This window comes from Dioscorea cayenensis, chromosome 7, assembly GCF_009730915.1.
Source record: "Dioscorea cayenensis subsp. rotundata cultivar TDr96_F1 chromosome 7, TDr96_F1_v2_PseudoChromosome.rev07_lg8_w22 25.fasta, whole genome shotgun sequence".
Lineage (NCBI taxonomy): Eukaryota > Viridiplantae > Streptophyta > Magnoliopsida > Dioscoreales > Dioscoreaceae > Dioscorea > Dioscorea cayenensis.
In genome coordinates, this window is record NC_052477.1 from 2,889,883 (window position 1) to 2,908,728 (window position 18,846).

The window sequence follows — 18,846 nt, forward strand, 5'->3', positions numbered from 1 at the left end:
AAAAAGTATTCTGGTACAGTTTGTGTGTGCAATTCTGGGATTTATTTATTTTTGTTCTAGTTTTCATTTATCAAATGTGGTAGTTTCTTCAATTTATTTTGAGAATGATGGGGCATGAGACAATTGATAGTGTTATAGTTGGTATGCACAAGTGGATAAGTACGTGTGTCCTATTTAACTGTCACTGAAAAGTAATTCTGTTAGTTAATCTTAACAGTGGCTTTTCAATAAATGTTTTGATTATATACTTATTATGGTTGGTTTGAGATAGTGTAACTAGGCATATTTCAATGACTTTTCTAATTTTGACTATGACTTAAATATGCATCATCCTCACTTTTTATATGTGCTTATTAAGTAAAATTGTGAAGTCATTGTTTCCTCAATTATATATAATATATTATGCTCTGGGAATCTTTTGCTAGGAAATAAACAACCACTATGCTGCTAGTTTTATCTTGAGTGCATGGTCCAAGCAATTAGTATTTACACAAATTTTGAATCCATCCTATACTTATTACGGTTTTGTTTGAGAAGTAATGTAACTAGGCATATTTTAGGAACCTTCTAATTTAATTCGACTTCCATATGCATTATCCTCAATTTTTGTGCATACTGCAAATAAAATTACAAAATCACTGTTCCCCAAATTTATCTGTATTTCTTTTATATTGGGAGAATCTTTTGTTGGGAGATAAATGACCATTATGCATAGAAGGTTGGTGACAAATTTTACTTTTTGTATTTTCATATATTGTATATTTAAAGTTTTTGCAGACATAAGAGTTATTGCAAACATTTTAGTAATTCAGCAAATTTAATTACCTTTTTCTTAGAAATATTATTATTTTAATCTTACTAGTGTGATGCATCCTTATCATCAATACTAAAATTTCCCCCTTTCTACTGTAGATTGTTTAACTAATTTCCCCAAACCAGATTTCATAACCAACTCCTACCACTCTCCTGCTAACTGGCCATAATTTTAAAAATTTATGGTTACCTCAAATTATGAGAGAAAGGCAAAACATGAATTTTCAAGTTTTAGACATATATATATATGTGTGTGTGTGTGTGTGAATTTTGAATGTGAAAATTTTCTGTCCATCATTCTCGACCAGACAATTTAAAGTACTATAATTAAAATCTTAGGGCATGTACAACTCTTGGTATTGTATTTTACTCCATGCCCGATTCTTGTGCTAGAAATTTGACTTGTTTTTGTTAACATTAATGTGTGTGTGTGTGCGCGCACACACATCTACAGATACATGCATATATACACACATATATATATATATATATGTATATACATTCATAAATACATACATACATACATGTTAACTAAGTTGTGGACTGAGCAGGTTTCTGGATACCTACGAAGTAAGAATTGGGATACAAGGGTAGCTGCTGCTCAAGCGGTGGGTGCAATAGCCGAGAATGTTAAGCACATTTCTGTGAAGGAACTCTTTGGGTGCATTGAGGCTGAAATGGCAGATGCTGGTTTTCCGGATGCTTCTAAAGACATGGGAATGCTTTGGTCAAATTTCACACCCAATGTTGTGGCAGGACTCTCTTTCAGAAGGTTTCTTTTGTAACCTTTCATTTCTTCCTTTGTTTCTTTTGCTTGCCCCCGTGCTTTAAGGATTATGAGTTCTTCATATTGTCTAGCCAAATGTAATTTAAATTTCATTCTTATACCTCTGTACTTCATATTTCTGCTCAACACTGGTGAGAATCCTCACAAATTGATTGTTCCATTTTCAGTTTTGACATTAACAAGGTATTGGAGTTTGGCTCTCCGTTACTGGCATCTGGAGGTCAGGTAATCATTTTCTGCCAAAACCATGGTTTGCAACTTTTGTGCTGTTACTTTTCTGTAATGTCAAAGCTTCGTTTAGCTCATTTGTTGCACTGTTTTTGCATTTCTAGTCTGGATTATAAAAACTAGTAGGAATCATATTGTATGCCCACCAAATGAAAGTAGATTTTCCCATGATTTTTTTCAAAACCAAAGATTTAAAAGTAACATTCTTTTCGAGCTATGTTTCTTGTTTTGAGATGGACTGCAAAATAGGAAATCCTGTTTGCATGCAGTGCACAAGCTGGAAAATGGTTATATTTGTTATTGTGGGTAAACCAAGTGAAACTTGTTTTTAAATTCCAGAATGGTTTATAACCGGGATTTCATTTGTGTGTTGGTCTGCAATATGTAAAGTCATATATTTCCTTTCATAAAGTATGGATGCTAGCAATCTATTGGCCACTTCTACATAATTTTTCACAGATTTTATTGAAGTAATTTGATTATGAAAATTGCTGAGAAATTAGTACTGATTGCCCTTTTGAGTTTATTGTACATATTCTGCTGCTTGCTTGAAGTTACCAAGTTGTGTGCTTGCTTTGTAGGAGTATGATGTTGCTAGTGATAGTAGTAAGAATCCAGCAGAGCGACTACACCTCCAGAAGCAGAATCTTAGGCGTCGATTAGGTCAGTGATTTCGATCTCTTTTGATATTCATTTTGATCTAATTATATCTTTTTTGGGTTCATGACCCCAATAAAGCTTGCATTTCATGTGTTCATATTGCTGTTTGAGTTCGATTATTAAATATCATGCTTTAACTGCTTTATGCTTTGGTTCTTGATGATTGTCTCATTACAAGTTCCTTCCTTTTATTATTTTTGGGTTTTCTTGATCCAATTTATGGCCATATGTGTATGCATATTTGAATTTGAAATTATGAAGTTATGTATAAAGACAACCAGCTTCAGCTGATTTGGCCAAATTAATTAGGACTAACCTGTGGAATTTATGCTTTCTTACCTCAGTATTTAGAGGGAGCATTTAATAAAACAATGGTGCTTAAACTGAACAATCTCTCACTAAATGGTTATTTGATATCAGCTTGGATTGACTGGAGATAGCTGAGAGGGTGGGAGGATTAAATGTAACAAACAGAAAAAAGAAAAATGTGAAGAAGAAAATGTATTTTGAGACATTTGGTTTTGATTTGACAAGAATAAAATTAATATTTTCAGGGTAAGGTAATTCTTAGTGTTGTGCATACCCAAAAGCAACCTCTCAAATCTGTCCCTTAACTTTTTACTATTGATGTGCATGTATTCCTCCCACTTTTTCTGTTTGCCATTAGTAGTCTATTCCTGTGTGGTTGTTGTGGCAGTTTAGCTTTAAACTTGTTCTATTTCCTCTGTTATTTGAGAAGTGAACTACCAGATGGAAAGAGAGAACAAACTAGCCAAATACAGGTTTTTCGTTTTATCATTCCTTTATGTGAAAGGCTTCCAATTATGATGTGTTTTGATGAGGTACAGAGGAACACAATATTCACAATAAAAAATCAGTGACTAAAGTGAAGAAAAATAAAAGCAGGAAAAATCAATGAAAATTTTAATTGGTAAAATGGAAATTCCAACAGTCGCACAAATTGGAAAATAATATGAGAAATTATTTGTACTAGGTTAATACTTACAACACCGCTAATGTCAAGCCTACATTATAATTTTTTACAATCTAATTACAATCATCCAGCTTACAAAAGCTGCATGACAATCACATGACTGCTAAGCAAAGACTAATATCTGAACTGAACTAATTGGCTGATTAAGCAGAGTTCTATGATGGCCTTGCATCATGTTATTATGCAGGTTTTTTTTTTAAATTTAAATTTTGTTGATAAATGTAAGCAAGCCAACTTGAAACCTCAACCTCTCATTTGGAGAGGGTGTGTTTTACCATCTCTCCATTGTGCTAGTGGCTATCTACAGGTGTATTATCCAATAACATTTCAAGACATACCTGCAGGATTGGATGTTTGTGAACAATTTATGGATGTAAGTGATGTGATCAGAGATGAGGATCTTGTTACTCAGAGAGGTCCATATGCTGCGAATGGAGTACTTCATGGATATTATGGACCTCAATCAAGGCAGAATATTCATCAATTAGTTGCAAAAATGGCCCCAAGTTATGTTCGTAGAAGGTTAAGTGCAAGGGAGTTAAACATATTGAAAAGGAAAGCAAAAGTAAATGCGAAAGATCACCCGAGTTCCATGGCACCATCTGGAGCATCATCAGACACTCAAGGTGTCAATAAGGTATGATTGAGATACCAAAATGTATGACACTGTATGATTTTGGTCTAGATTTTGTTGATACTCAATTATCAAAAGATTCTTTTTAGCAAATGTTGATTATATCTTGTTAACAGTTTCGAAGGAAGGATAATTATAATTGTAATTATTATTTTGATTTAATTTTTCATGCTTGCTACTAGTACTTGTGAGTTGCTTTATGTTATAGTGTTTGACCTACTGTGTAGATGCTACAGTTTAGATATTCAGATCAACCTTACTTCCGCTCCAGTTTCCTCTTACCCCTTAGGTTGGAAGCTCTAATTTGTTGAGGATTTAAGAATTTAAAGCTGCAGTGACAATGATTGCCTTGCTGCCTGAGAAAGTTCATGTTTCTTCATTTTTGGTTCTTCTCTACCAGTTTGTTTTTTTAGCAATCTTCTATTTTGTCTAATTTCTAACTGATTGAGATGTTCCTATATTCTGGAAAAGTATAACTTGGTGTTATAGTTAAATCTTCTGTCTGTACAGGTTATTATGGATGATTTTGTTGATGAAGACAGTAATGAACATGATGGAAGTGGTGCTTGGCCATTTAGTAATTTTGTGGAGCAACTCATTCATGATATATTTGACGCAGGTGAGGTTTTCTCATTACTTAAAACTCTTTGTGCTTGCCATTCTTGTTGACACACAACTTACCTTATGTGAAAATATGGGTTTATGTCTTCTACAGTTTGGGAAGTGCGCCATGGTGCTATTATGGCTTTAAGAGAAATCCTGACTCATCAAGGCTCCTGTGCTGCAGTGTTTATGCCTGACCTTAGCTCAGACCTGTCATGGCTTATTGACCCCAATCACGAAAATTCCTCAAACTCTGTAAAGAGAGACAGAGCAATTGATCTAAATCTAGAAATGGAGGAGTGTGAGCCAGACCTGAAGAGACATAAATCTGAAGATGAGCCAAGTCTGAATGACTCTGAAATTTCTCCTCTTGCCATAAGTAATTCGGGTGTTGGTAATGTTAAGGTGGAGCAAGATTTATGCATGAATGGTTCCAATCTTCAGGGCCAGGACTTAGAAGACTCCACGCGGCCAAAGTCTCTTTCCCAAGATATTATTTTTAACTCAAATGCTAATATTCTCACCTCCTTTCCTGAAGGTTCAAAAGTAATGAAGTTGATCAAGATAGGAAGACATTCATGGATGAAAAACTGGGAATTCCTTCAGGACTGTGCTATTCGCTTCTTATGCGTACTGTCATTAGACCGGTAGGTTTGTTAATTTTGCCAAAGTTAACTGATTGGGTTTCTTATTATTATTATTATTATTAAGTACTTTTAAAGTTGACATGCTTTTCCGTGTAATGTCTCCTTAATTTTCTATCATGTACAATTTTTTTCTTATTATTAAGAGTTGCTGTTTATCTGTTAATAATATTTCTCTCTTGTTTGTGCATGTAGTTTTGGTGATTACGTCTCTGATCAAGTTGTCGCTCCGGTTCGAGAGACATGTGCCCAAGCTCTTGGTGCAGTATTAAATTACATGCATCCTTCATTAGTGAATAAAACTTTGACTGCACTACTCCAAATGCAGGTATTCTACTGTCATGTTCAAAGTTTATGATTACTTGCTGCTATTTGATTGTAATACCTATCAATTATCAAGTTTAAACCTCATTGCCCCCTTTTCTTCTTTTTCAGTACAGACAAGAATGGGAAATTCGACATGGAAGCCTTCTAGGGATCAAATATCTTGTTGCTGTTAGACGGGTATGTCATTGAGCTGTTTTTGGGTCCGGTGAGCAGATAAAATTGTAGTAAGATTCAGTCTACATTTGAATTATCAGAAACATATAAAATGTTGACTAATCAGGCTAATGTTGAACTTGGTAGAGTGAAATGTTTGAACAGCTAAAAAGTTAGATTGGAGACATGACACCTGAACCAGAAACTGGTGTATGTCCAAGGAGAACTAAATAGAAACCATTGTATAGTGTGAATGTTCCTGGCTTTGTGGTTGTTGCTCTTTGCTTCCACACAACATTAGCTTATCCATTTAAAAATTTCCTTTGCAAATAACTTTAATAAATTGATGTAGTGCATCTAAGATGGACAACTTTTTACCTATTATATAATCATGGGTTTGTATTTTACCTACCATATAATCATGTTTTGAATGCTCTTTGCTCCCACACAACATGGCTATGTGTTTGTATACATGTCAGGGCTTCAGATCTGAAGTTTCACCAAAAAATACATGCCATTGATATGTTTTTTGTTTGGATGTTCAACATGTATGTGCAAGCCTTTGATTTGGTCATGGTCTCTAAATTTAATTGATTGTTTTCAGGAAATGCTTGAGGAATTGCTTGGAAAGGTCCTTCCTGCCTGTGAAGCTGGACTACAGGACCCTGATGATGATGTTAGGGCTGTTGCTGCTGAGGCCTTAATACCAGCTGCTGCTGCAATAGTTTCCCTTAAACGACAGTCCTTGCAGTCAATAATGATGCTTCTGTGGGACACTTTGCTCGACTTGGATGACCTTAGCCCTTCCACTAGCAGGTTTTTTAATCTGTTATAAACTTTTGGACAAATTTGTTTTACTAGTTTGCATCTTTGAAATGCACAGTAGTTTTTATTACATAAGCCTGTGAACCTAAGCTCCACATGTATTGTTTTCATTTCTTTTATTACCGGTGTTTTTATACAGCACACCCAAGTGAAATATAATTTTACATTTATAATATTATATTTCATTAGATGATAGATGAATGTGGTCATTGCTACAAAATCCTGCTATCGAATGTTGGATTGCCTCTTTCTCTTGTTATTGAACACCAACCCGGGTTCTCCCATGTAAGACATTATCCTTAATGCTTGCTGTCTCCTTCATGAAGTTGTTACCTCATGCCCGCCTTAAAGGCCGCCAAAATCCTTTTTTTCTTTTTCAATTGTGACCGTTGTTCTTTTTTGTGAGAATTTCTTTATTCAAAGTGGGGTTCAGGTCTTCGGTAAGAGAAATGCAGGGCCGGTAGTTCCATCATGAGATAAGATATCAAAACAAAGAATGGGACTGAAGAGAGTTGGGTATGGATCTTGGGCTTGAATAAGATTGTCATTGCAGATGATTTAGAATGAGCTTGTCTAACTTTGCTGTATTTTGGCAACCTATTCTCTTGAACTAGGAGTTTATGAATATTGATCTTTTGTGAAATTTACTTACAATTGATAGATGCTTTAACTTAATTTGTGAGGAAGTGTGGTATTAGGTTGAGGAATTGGTAATGAGCGGTTTTCTCTGTATCCGCCCGCTTCTAAAAGATTTAAATGCTAGCATTAATGTCTATGAGCTTTTATATTTATCTCTGTGTGATTCAGAGAAGGTTTCATCCAGTCTCTTGCCCAGATTGCCCAGATCCATTTAAGCATCTTTGTTATTATGCCTTGTTCTGTAACCTAGAAATTCATTTTATCGAGAGTTCATGGTAGAAATTATTAGTTGATTGCAGATTTAGCAGCTTAATATTGTTCATAAATTTATTATATATTAGTAAATAAGATTTTTTACACACACACGTTCTGCACCCAGTATCTATGTTACAATGATATGTGTGTTTTACTAATGTTACTTATTTCCCTGTTCTTCATGTTTGTCTTTTTGGAATAATCATCTTTGCTCATGCCTTGATCTTGTTTTTTATTAGAACCTCCATCAGCTTAATGTTAATTATGTCTTTTTATGATTGCTTCTGTTTTTTTTTTTTTTCAGTGTTATGAATTTGTTAGCTGAAATATATTCACAACCAGAGATGGTCCCAGAGATGCTAGGAACATTGACCTCAGTTGAGAAACAAGAATTTGATCTTAACAAAACTTCCCAAGTTGATGAGCATGGATACGGGATTAAATATGAAGAGAATCCTTATATTTTGTCTGCTTTAACACCTCGTTTATGGCCCTTTATGAGGCACAGTATTACATCAGTTCGTCATTCTGCAGTACGCACTTTGGTAAGTCTGTTATGTACCAGTAGCGTCTGGTTTGTTTTATTACTCATGCTATTAGGTGCTAAGTAGAAATTAGCCTCGTCACGGGCAGCCTTGCTATTAGATCTGTTGTGTGATAAAAAAAGGATATGCACTTATAAACACCTTTATTTTTAATATAGGAACGGCTTCTTGATGTTGGATGTCAGAAATGTTTTTCTGAACAAGTGTCCACTAGTTTCTGGCCTACTTCTATTTTAGGAGATGCACTGAGGATTGTTTTCCAGAATCTTCTTCTGGAATCAAATGAGGACATCCTACTTTCATCAGAGAGGGTGTGGAGGCTCTTGCTTCAGGTTATATCACATGTTATCAAAAAGGTCTAATTTTATATTTTTGTTTCTTAGTTTCTTATGGAACTTTTAACATCAGGGTTCAGCTCAGGATCTGGAAGATGTTGCACGGTCATATTTTTCTTTCTTGATACAACTTGCAACGACTCCATATGGTTCTGCGCTGGACACCACAAAAATGTTTTGGCCTATTGCACTTCCGCGAAAAAGTCATCATAGAGCTGCTGCTAAGTTGCGAGCTGTAAAGTACGAAGCAGAATATGTTAGGAACTCTGTGTTCAATTCAGCTAATGAAACTGGCGCACAGGATAAAAATACTGATCTCCCAACCAATTGCCAGAAAATAATTGTTGGTGCTGATAATGAGAAATCAGTCACTCACACACGAATGGTTACAGCAGCTGCATTGGGTGTTTTTATCTCCAAATTGCCAGAGGCTTCTTTACTTGTTGTTATTGATCCATTATGGGATAATTTAATTTCATCATCAGGGGTTCGGAGGCAGGTAAGTTGTTTTACCCTTTGTTTATTTTAAAGCTTTTCTCTTTTCTATTAGGGGTAAAGGTACCCATTTTGGTTCAGTGGCCCTTCAGATACAAGGTGGCCTATAATTTCAGGTTGCTTCTATGGTTCTCATTGCTTGGTTCAAAGAGCTTAAAAACAGGGACCCTTCAATATTGCATGATATTGTGCTTAAATTTTTGGATCATGTTAGAGAGTGGTTGTTGAGTTTGCTAGCATGCTCTGATCCTGCATGCCCTACAAAGGACTCAAACCTCCCCTATGCTGAACTTCAAAGAACTTATGGCAAGATGCGAACCGAAGCTGGCGCTTTGTTGCATTTACTTAGCCTATCTGATGCGTCCAAGAATTTGATATCTGGTGTCCAGTTAGAGACATTAAGTGTTGATGGTTGCATCAGCCTTGCTGCAAAGCTGCCACCAATTGACTTAGCTTCTGCTGGGGCTAATGAAAAACAACTTTTAGATGAAATAGAATCATCAAAGCAACGAGTACTCTCTACATCAGGTTACTTGAAATGCGTTCAGGTACTTCACCAAGAGTTCATCCTAATGTGTTAGTTCAATTTAACATCTAACTATTCTTCCAATACTTTTGTTTTGACTTTGGGAGATATTTTGCTGCATGGTGCTCCAACCTTTCACTTGATCATTTTCTGGTTTCTTTTAAGAAATTTCATTGGCCTTTTTTGTTTACTTGTTCTTCCTGCTTGGTTATTGTGCAGAACAATCTACATATTACTGTCTCAGCTTTAATTGCTGCTGCTGTAGTCTGGATGTCAGAATTACCTGCCAAACTAAATCCTATTATTTTGCCTCTGATGGCTGCTATCAAGCGGGAGCAGGTTAGGACTGAAAAACTTGTATAATATGCCATAAAATTTTACTTACATCTTTCAGTCAAAATTCTTTACAGGAGGAAATACTACAGAAATTGGCTGCAGAGGCACTTGCTGAGCTTATTTTTCAGTGTATTGACCGTAAACCCAGTCCGAATGACAAGTTAATCAAGAATATTTGTAGTTTAACTTGCACAGACTCTTCTGAGACGCCCCAAGTGGCAGTGTTAGACTCAGTGGATGTCATTGCCGATCAAGATCTGCTGTCTTTTGGGCGAGTAGTGAGTTCTCAAAAGACAAAAGGCCAGGTACTATCATCCAGTGAAGATAGGGCAAAATCAGAAGGTTATATAAGTAGACGGGGGTCTGAACTAGCTCTGAAACATTTGTGTCAAAAGTTTGGATCTTCATTATTTGCTAAACTTCCAAAGCTGTGGGATTGTCTGACGGAAATTCTTAAACCTTCCAATGCTGAAGCTCATTTACCTGATGACAGTCAGCAAATGCCAGAATTATTTGACATTCCCAAGGATGTGGATCCACAAGCTCTCATAAACAACATCCAGGTTCTCTATTCTTTTTCTGCTCAACTTTATCAATAGTTAAAATTAAATTGTGGTAAACAATGTATGCAAAATGTTATATTTTTATTAATGCTATGTGCATAGAAAGTGCATTTTTTTTTCCCTTTGATCTTCAAGAAGTTTTGTCTGCCATGGAACTTGCACCTTCAATCTCCATGAAATTAGATGTGGTTTTCTCTGATGGCTATCACATTATAGGGAATATATTTGTTTTAGGATGTATTTTGAGAAACTGGACTATATATTGCCATTTTTAGAAGTCAGCGAGGGGGTTTATCCTTTTTTTTTGTTTTAATTTTTAATTTTTATTAGCGACATGGATGTTTCCTTTGGATTTATGTCGGAAGCCTTGCTGATAAATGTTTTCTTTCATGTTGATTGTTGCTATATAGCACTTTAAATTTGGGCGTTGATCTGCTTTAGGTGATAATTTTGATTAAACAGCAGAAAAATTGATACTTTAACGGACCACTACTTAATATGCAATGGAGACCATCTGTTTATATGCACACTTCCCTTTCGCCTATTGTTTACTTTATCTACTTATTTTGTATAGGTGGTGCGTTCCATTGTGCCTTTGGTGGATGTGGAACTACAAGCAAGACTACTCAGTCTCCTTCCAAGCATTCTTGGTCTTGTGTGCCATTGTCATGTTGCTGTCAGGTTAGCTGCTTCCAGATGTATTTTATCCATGGCCAAATCAATTACAACTAGTGTGATGGGAGCTGTCATTGAGAAGGCCATTCCTTTGTTGAGAGACTCATCATCAGTGCACGCAAGGCAAGGAGCTGGCATGCTTGTGAGTTTGCTTGTTCAGGGTTTAGGGGTGGAGCTTGTTCCTTATGCTCCTTTACTTGTTGTTCCTCTTCTGAGATGTATGAGTGATGTGGATCACACTGTTAGGCAGAGTGTCACTCATAGCTTTGCTGCCCTTGTGCCTTTGCTGCCATTAGCTAAAGGACATCCTCCCCCATCAGGATTGAGTGAAAGTTTATCTAAAAATGAAGAAGATGCAAAGTTTTTAGAACAGCTACTTGACAATTCTCATATTGATGATTACAAACTTCCCATCAACCTCAAAGTGGAATTAAGGAGGTATGGATCAAGCCCACATGAATTCTCTTGTTACTACTCAGCGCATTTATGTTTCTAGCGTAATTTCCCACTGATGGCGAAGATTAATATTGACTCTTATTTTTATGTAGGTCCCAAATTGTGATTCCTTTTGAAATTTGAATCACATATGGCACATTTTATCTTATGGTTCCTTAATAATTCTACCCAAGTTTCTTTAGGAAGACGTTGATTTGTGATTTGTCTCAATTGGTTTATTCATTTGTTATCGATTAACAATGGCACTTTAGGAGTAAACACCTTTGGTGGAACTATATTATAGATTATTGTGTCATCTGTATCAGAATGTTTTTCCGGAATATGTTACCTTGGAGAAGACTTGAGCCTGGATTTTTATGTTCTGAGTTTGCCTTTTTTTTCCCTGAAAACTAGGTGAAGTCAAAATTGTATTTTTTTCCAAATTATTTTTATATAACAATAATGATGATGTTAATAATTATTATTATTGTGATTATTGAAGATTTTCATTTTTTTTCCTCCTATCATACTAATATATATTATACATTCAGTTGCATTTTTTTTTTATACCTTTTTGTTTTTTGTTGCCATTTAATTTCAGTTTACCTCAGCTGTGAGCCTGTGACCTTGTTATTTGTTTACATATTGATCATTTCTTAAATTTGTTTGGCATAGTCAAGCATTCTTAACAAATTTAACCAATCATTTATGATCTTAAATATCAGTACTTAAATATGGTTATTTTATTGTCAAATATACATGCTATTTGGAAAATCAGATACATTCAATTGTACTCGTGTTGATTGAACAGCCAAATCACACTGGTACTGATGTGTATTTCTGTTAATTGGCCCCAGGACTTCAACTTTTAGTTCCCTAAATTTTATTGTATTCAAATTTTTATTGAATTGCCCTTTTTGATTGCAGGTACCAACAGGAAGGGATTAATTGGTTATCTTTTTTACAGCGCTTCAAGCTTCATGGGATTTTGTGCGATGATATGGGACTTGGTAAAACACTTCAGGCATCAGCAATTGTGGCATCGAACATTGCAGAGCAGCGGGCTCGCAACAATGGCAAGGATCTTCTGTCTTTAATTATCTGTCCTTCCACATTAGTTGGACATTGGGCGTACGAAATCGAAAAGTATATTGATGACTCCTTGATGATTACTCTCCAATATGTTGGTTCTATTCAAGAGAGAATGTCAATTCGTGAGCAGTTTGATAAGTGCAATGTCGTCATAACCTCATATGATATTGTCCGTAAAGATATTGATCATCTTGGAAAGATTTCCTGGGACTACTGCATTTTGGACGAGGGGCACATTATTAAGAGTTCAAGATCAAAAATTACTAATGCAGTGAAGCAGTTGAAAGCTGAGCATCGTCTTATATTGAGTGGTACTCCTATCCAGGTGCACTGCTACAACTGGGGGTTATGAATTTTGTTGCCAATATAACAATTCCTTGCCTGTATTTCATTTACATGTTTGTTTTCCATTGCAGAATAATGTGTTGGAACTGTGGTCTCTTTTTGACTTCTTGATGCCTGGTTTTCTTGGGACAGAGAGGCAGGTAGATTGATACCTTCACAATTTGGAGTGTAACACAATTATTTACTTTCATCATTTATTGCCATGTTGTAATCTGAAATATATTTCTGCAATTTAATTATTACAAAAGGAGCGAGTTCATTGATTCATGTGGATAAAATAGCAAGGCTTTGGAATTCTTATACTTTTTAAGCATCTTAAGTTAGTTTCTCTTAATCAATATGATAGGAAAGAAAAATAACTTCTAACTAAAAGGAGTAGAAAACAAGGGAAGAAACAGAGAAAAAGAATGGATTGATTTTCTGAAAGGATAAATAGTGTCTTTAATTGGGGTAGATGCCTGGTAGTTTTCCAAGTCATCTGCTTTGCATGTGTTGTTCTTTAGTTTCCTTCTGTATTCTACCTATTATAAAGGATTCCTGGCATCTTCATTTTTATGTTATAGAAATTAGTTCAGAACTTCCTTTTTATGTGGTGGATTTAACTTTAAGCTATGTTGTGCAAGATGAAAATATTAGGCACCTGACTGGCTCAAGATTTGTTTAGTGAACTGTGAGCAATAAGGCTTTCTGATTGCTGACTGCTCCTTTTGCAATTGTACTGTAAGATGTATGTCTAGTTGCTTAAGAAAAACCTTACCTTATTATGACACGGAGATCAAGCATTTGTTGATTTATTTAAAACGCCATCGGCTAGGTGATTACTATCGCATGCAAGGCCAACAACATGGGCAATGTATAGTATCTTGGAGACTACAGAATCCATTGCTTAGCAGGTTAAGACAACAAAAAGTTCTATGGACCTTGCAATTTTGTCAAAAGGGGACCATGTAGCTTTAGTTTTAGTTCATTAGCTTCTATCTAGGGAGGCCAAATATGTAATAAGGTTACCTTGGTGATCATGAGGATTTGGGCATCCAATTAAGGAAAAGGGAATACTAAGATTAAGTTCAAATTTTGTTTTCTTATATTCTTTTTTTCTAAACACGTTATAATCTCACAGAAAATATACATGATGGTAAAACTTCCAGAACATTAAAGTGCTGCAGTTGTCTGATGTTGATAACTATCGAATACATGCTTGTTCATTGGAAGATGACCAATGACCTACATGACACTGGTCTTCCTGTATCATCAATAGGTTACCACTACCTGGTCTGCATGTTCCAAATCTTTGACTTGACCTTCACTAAGACATAACTTCTTATTGGGATCTGCAATCCAGAAGGCAGAGGTTTCTGGCATTAGCAAGAACTACAAATTGAAGTTAGTTGAATGTGTGTGCTTGTCGTATGGTATGTATCAGGAGCTATATCAAGTTGTTGTGAGTCGGAACTTGGGAATACTTAGATTGGGTTCTGGTTGGCTCTTAATCCTTATGATTTAGCCCAATGAAATAATGTGCATATAGTGCTTTGCATGAAACTTGAGCTGCACCTTTTCTTCTGTTATTGTGAGCCATAGCTTGCTAGTTATTAGCCTTGTTAAATAAATGCAGCATGATGATTGTAGGCATTTAAGTGTGAACTTACTTTGTTTCTCAAGGAATAGCATTAGTGCTGTTTTATTCACTCACAATGTTATGGCAATATGAATGGGTAGTATCAAATTAAAACTGATTCTTCTGAGACTTCTCTTTAGAAGGCCCTTAATTATCTGAGCAAATTGTGCAACCATTGGATTCTTCCATTCTTTGCTATCAAGGAGAAAAATTTAAATAGAGCAAGGGGGGAATGTTAGATGATTGTTATTGGTTGCTTGACTTTGATATTTACTCCTTTTGATTACAGATCTTACAGTTTCATTGTTTTTTTTTTTTGTCTCAAATTCTTTGATCACCTGCTTTTAGAAGTGTTGATAGTTGTTAGATGTGCCAATGAGTTGTTAAGAAACCTTGGAGCTATATTATTTGGTTGTAGTTATAAATGTTCTATATGGAGAAGGCATGTATCACCTACTTATCTTTGTGAAATAAGATGATCATGCATCATTCTTCTCTTTTTCAGCTGTGAAACCCAAATGAAACTGAATTTCTGATTGAGGGGATTGTTTTTACAGTTTCAATCGACTTATGGGAAACCACTGCTGGCAGCTAAGGATGCTAAATGCTCTTCAAAGGATGCTGAAGCTGGTGTTCTTGCTATGGAAGCATTGCACAAGCAGGTGAATTTGGCTCTTTGCAAAAGCTGTGTTTGAACATTTGGAATGCATTAATCTTATATTGATTTAATTATTTGTAGGTTATGCCATTTCTCCTTCGTCGAACTAAGGATGAAGTCTTATCTGATCTGCCTGAGAAAATTATTCAAGATAGATATTGTGATCTGAGTCCTGTACAGCTTAAACTTTATGAACAATTTTCTGGTTCTGATGCCAAGAAGGAAATATCAACATTTGTGAAAACAAGTGAGACACCAGATGCTGCCGGAGTAAATGCTCCAAAAAAAGCGACTGCTCATGTCTTCCAGGTACTTTACTGTTTACCAAAGAGTCCCTTTTGAAAATGCAACAATTGTGCTTTTGTTCATGCAAGATTTTATTTTTTCAGGCATTGCAATATTTACTTAAACTCTGTGGCCATCCGTTGCTTGCAATTGGTGAAAAACCTATAGGTTCTGTACTGGACCATCTATCAGAAGTCATCCCTGGCTGCCCTGATATTATTACAGAGCTCCATGGATTACACCATTCTCCTAAGTTAGTTGCTCTTAAAGAAATTTTAGAGGAGTGTGGAATAGGCTTACATTCATCAAATCCAGACAGCCATATTACAGTTGGTCAGCACCGTGTTCTGATTTTCGCTCAACATAAGGTGGTAATTGCTTACATTCTTAGCTTAAAATTTTAGTTTTTTTCCCTGCTTAACTTGTAAGCTTATTTCCTCTTCTCTAATGAGAAATGTTTCTTGCAGTTGCTCCTTGACATTATTGAGAAAGATTTGTTCCAAGCCCATATGAAGAGGTATGCAATTTGGATCAACTTTTTTGGTCAAACCAATGAATTTTTTTCCTCAAGATTCTTCTGCTTCCATTTATTTCCTTATGTGTCGAAGGACACTATCTGACACATTAGCTGGAGAATATAATGAAATGTCTTTGTTTATATCATTATCCGAATTTTCTTTAGTGATTGCTCAAGGTAGAAGTATTTTTCTGTCTGTTGAGTAATTGTTCCAGAATATTATCCTGAGAAATTTGCCTTAACCAAGGTCCTATTAATAATTTGATCAATGTTGTTTTCTTATTACAAACAGTATCACATATTTGAGGTTGGATGGCTCTGTTGAATCAGAAAAGCGTTTTGAAATTGTGAAAGCGTTCAATTCAGATCCTACCATTGATGTCCTACTGCTGACTACACATGGTAAGATCTAGTCACTACAATGCATTCCAGCATCAAATCATTTGTAAATGCACTGATTTATGTATGTTCTGTGCAGTTGGTGGGCTTGGTTTGAATTTGACATCCGCTGATACACTGATTTTTATGGAGCATGATTGGAATCCAATGAAAGATCTCCAGGTATATTTGGGCTTATTTCAAGGTTTTATGTTCCATATTACCATTTTCTTGGCATAGTCACTTTTCAGATTCAAAGCTGTGAAATTGTTTCATTCAGTTTTGAGCATCCTGTACTTTGCCTAAACAGCTTCCTAGTAATGCCTGCCGCTTTTCTTGAAAAATGGATTATGCCTTTGTTGGAGTTCATAAGCATGAAAGCATCCTTGACAGTGTGGTAGACTAGTAATTTTCTTTCTTTAGCAATGAAAGAAACCCGTTGTGTAGCAACAAAAGAGAGTAACACCAAGATGTGGTATTGCAAACTAATTGCCTAGTGTTTTGCTGATGTAATTTTCAACATGTTTGCTTTTTGGCCTGGTAAACACTATGTTTTCATATTCTCAGGATGATTTCCGATCTATGATGAACTACTTCAAGCCTTCGAATGTATTTGATCAAACTAATGCTAAATTCTACGAAATTTTTTGCAGGCAATGGACAGAGCACACAGATTGGGTCAGCGCAAGGTTGTCAATGTTCATCGTCTCATTATGCGTGGCACTCTGGAAGAGAAAGTTATGAGCCTTCAGAAGTTTAAAGTTACAGTTGCAAATGCTGTTATCAATGCCGAAAATGCCAGCTTGAAAACCATGAACACTGATCAATTACTTGATCTATTTTCTTCCACACCAGCAACTAGAAAGGTAATGAGCATTTAATACTCTCTTTTCTTTTTTATGCACTTCCTAAATAGATAGAAATAGAGCTGATGATTTAACTGGTCATCCTCCCTTATTGTTTGGCTAGTTGTGTTTTCATGTCTATGATGAGACAAGGGTAGTAAGCCCATTTAAAGGATGGATGTAGATTCCTGCTGAAAATTGCTGATAATATAACAAAAAGAAAGAGAGAAAAAATAAAGAAAAAGAAAGAAAGAAATTAGAGCTTGAGTTTTTAAGGCAGCTGTAGCCAAGCTGGACATTGAATTGAATGTAAATAATTTGTGACCTTAGAGGTTTGCTTGCCAGATGCTACATGAGGATTTTCTACAACTTATCAGTGTTAACTTTTGATCAACAGAAAGCTTATTCTGTTTTCTTATTTTAAAAAACAGGGTGGTAATCTTTCAAGCAGCTCCAATGGTAATTTGGATGGGGATGCGAAACCTGCAGCTGGTGGTAAGGGAATGAATGCCATTCTCAACAGTCTCGGTGAGCTCTGGGATCAGTCCCAATACGAGAATGAGTATGATCTTAACCAGTTCATAGCAAAGCTTAATGGCTAACTTAGACAGCGCCGTCATGTACAGTGTACAGAAGAAGAGTAAGTTTGTTCGGTCCATGAAATTTTGACCCTTAGTTCATTGTCATATTTTTATTCTAAATTTAACGAGGAGCTGGCTAACAAACGGGTGGGTCCGACATGTTTTTGAGGGTAGGTTCCCCCAGAAGTGTATAGATCACCCATCTGATGGGCGGAATTTGTAAATCCGACTCTTTTGTATGAACCCCTTTATATAGCTCGCTTTCGGTTCGAGCTTTTTCTAGTGTTTCTGCAAATTAATATGAGCACAGCATTACTTGCCCATGTTTTTATTGGTCATACAGATGCCAGTAATGTAGCATGTTGTTGGTCAGTTGTCTACATCGCATTGTGCTAATGATGCAAACCGGATGGCAGATTCTTATTTGCTTTGCTTACATTCCTCAGAGTTATAGTCCATCTTTTTTTTTTTTTCTTTTATTTTTTGGGTTGTTTGGTAATTATGCAGATCTGGTCGCATTGATTTTATTTTAATTTGAAAAGTTGTCAGGAAAATGTTTGGAAAACAAAATTGAACTCTTTATTTTTGAAAATTTCTATTTGTAGTGTAGGTTTACAATTTGTCTTTAATTTCCTTCAATTGAGAATAATGATAAGGATGTGGTTGGTTCATCGAAGGAGTGATTGCACGACAAGATGTATGGATAAAATTCCTCTTCTATTCCCATGTTTGATTATTTATTTATTTAAATATTAAACGAAATAAGTGATTGTCTTTGGAAAATGGAAACCCTTTCAATTTATCCTAAAATTTTTAAATTCCCTTAAATTTTATTTCTCCAATAAAAACAAAACAATCAGGACTCTTGCACATTTAAAATTCATAACTAATGTGCCACTAGAATATTCAAAAATGAAAAAAAAAAAAACTCTATTGTTCATAATAAAATCACCATGTTTTATCACCAACAACAACAAAGAAAACAATGACCATAGACATTTTAGATTCTTTGACATACCACACATATGACATGATACTTAAAATATCAAAGTTTT

At 35.5% G+C, this 18,846-nt stretch overlaps 1 protein-coding gene across 1 annotated transcript; it reads left to right on the top strand.

Annotated features, from left to right (window-relative positions):
* Positions 1–1,337: 1,337 nt before the first annotated feature.
* Positions 1,338–18,227, top strand: LOC120264995 (TATA-binding protein-associated factor BTAF1). Its single transcript, XM_039272930.1, has 26 exons — positions 1,338–1,585; positions 1,768–1,825; positions 2,410–2,491; positions 3,827–4,119; positions 4,627–4,735; positions 4,832–5,366; positions 5,559–5,691; positions 5,799–5,867; positions 6,448–6,659; positions 7,867–8,107; positions 8,266–8,439; positions 8,516–8,941; positions 9,054–9,485; positions 9,683–9,802; positions 9,874–10,362; positions 10,937–11,475; positions 12,400–12,889; positions 12,981–13,049; positions 15,085–15,189; positions 15,267–15,494; positions 15,575–15,838; positions 15,938–15,987; positions 16,280–16,389; positions 16,466–16,548; positions 17,019–17,231; positions 17,642–18,227. Exons 1-26 carry the CDS (start codon positions 1,338–1,340, stop codon positions 17,810–17,812), a joined length of 5,943 nt encoding a protein of 1,980 aa, XP_039128864.1. The 3' UTR covers positions 17,813–18,227.
* The last annotated feature ends 619 nt before the right edge of the window (positions 18,228–18,846 follow it).

Excerpts from the sequence above, each read along its gene's own strand:
- LOC120264995 (XM_039272930.1), top strand. The coding sequence starts at position 1,338 with ATGTTAACTAAGTTGTGGACTGAGCAGGTTTCTGGATACCTACGAAGT. Across the intron at positions 5,367-5,558 it reads TGCGTACTGTCATTAGACCG|TTTTGGTGATTACGTCTCTG; the intron begins GTAGGTTTGTTA and ends TTGTGCATGTAG. Across the intron at positions 15,988-16,279 it reads TTCCAAGCCCATATGAAGAG|TATCACATATTTGAGGTTGG; the intron begins GTATGCAATTTG and ends TATTACAAACAG.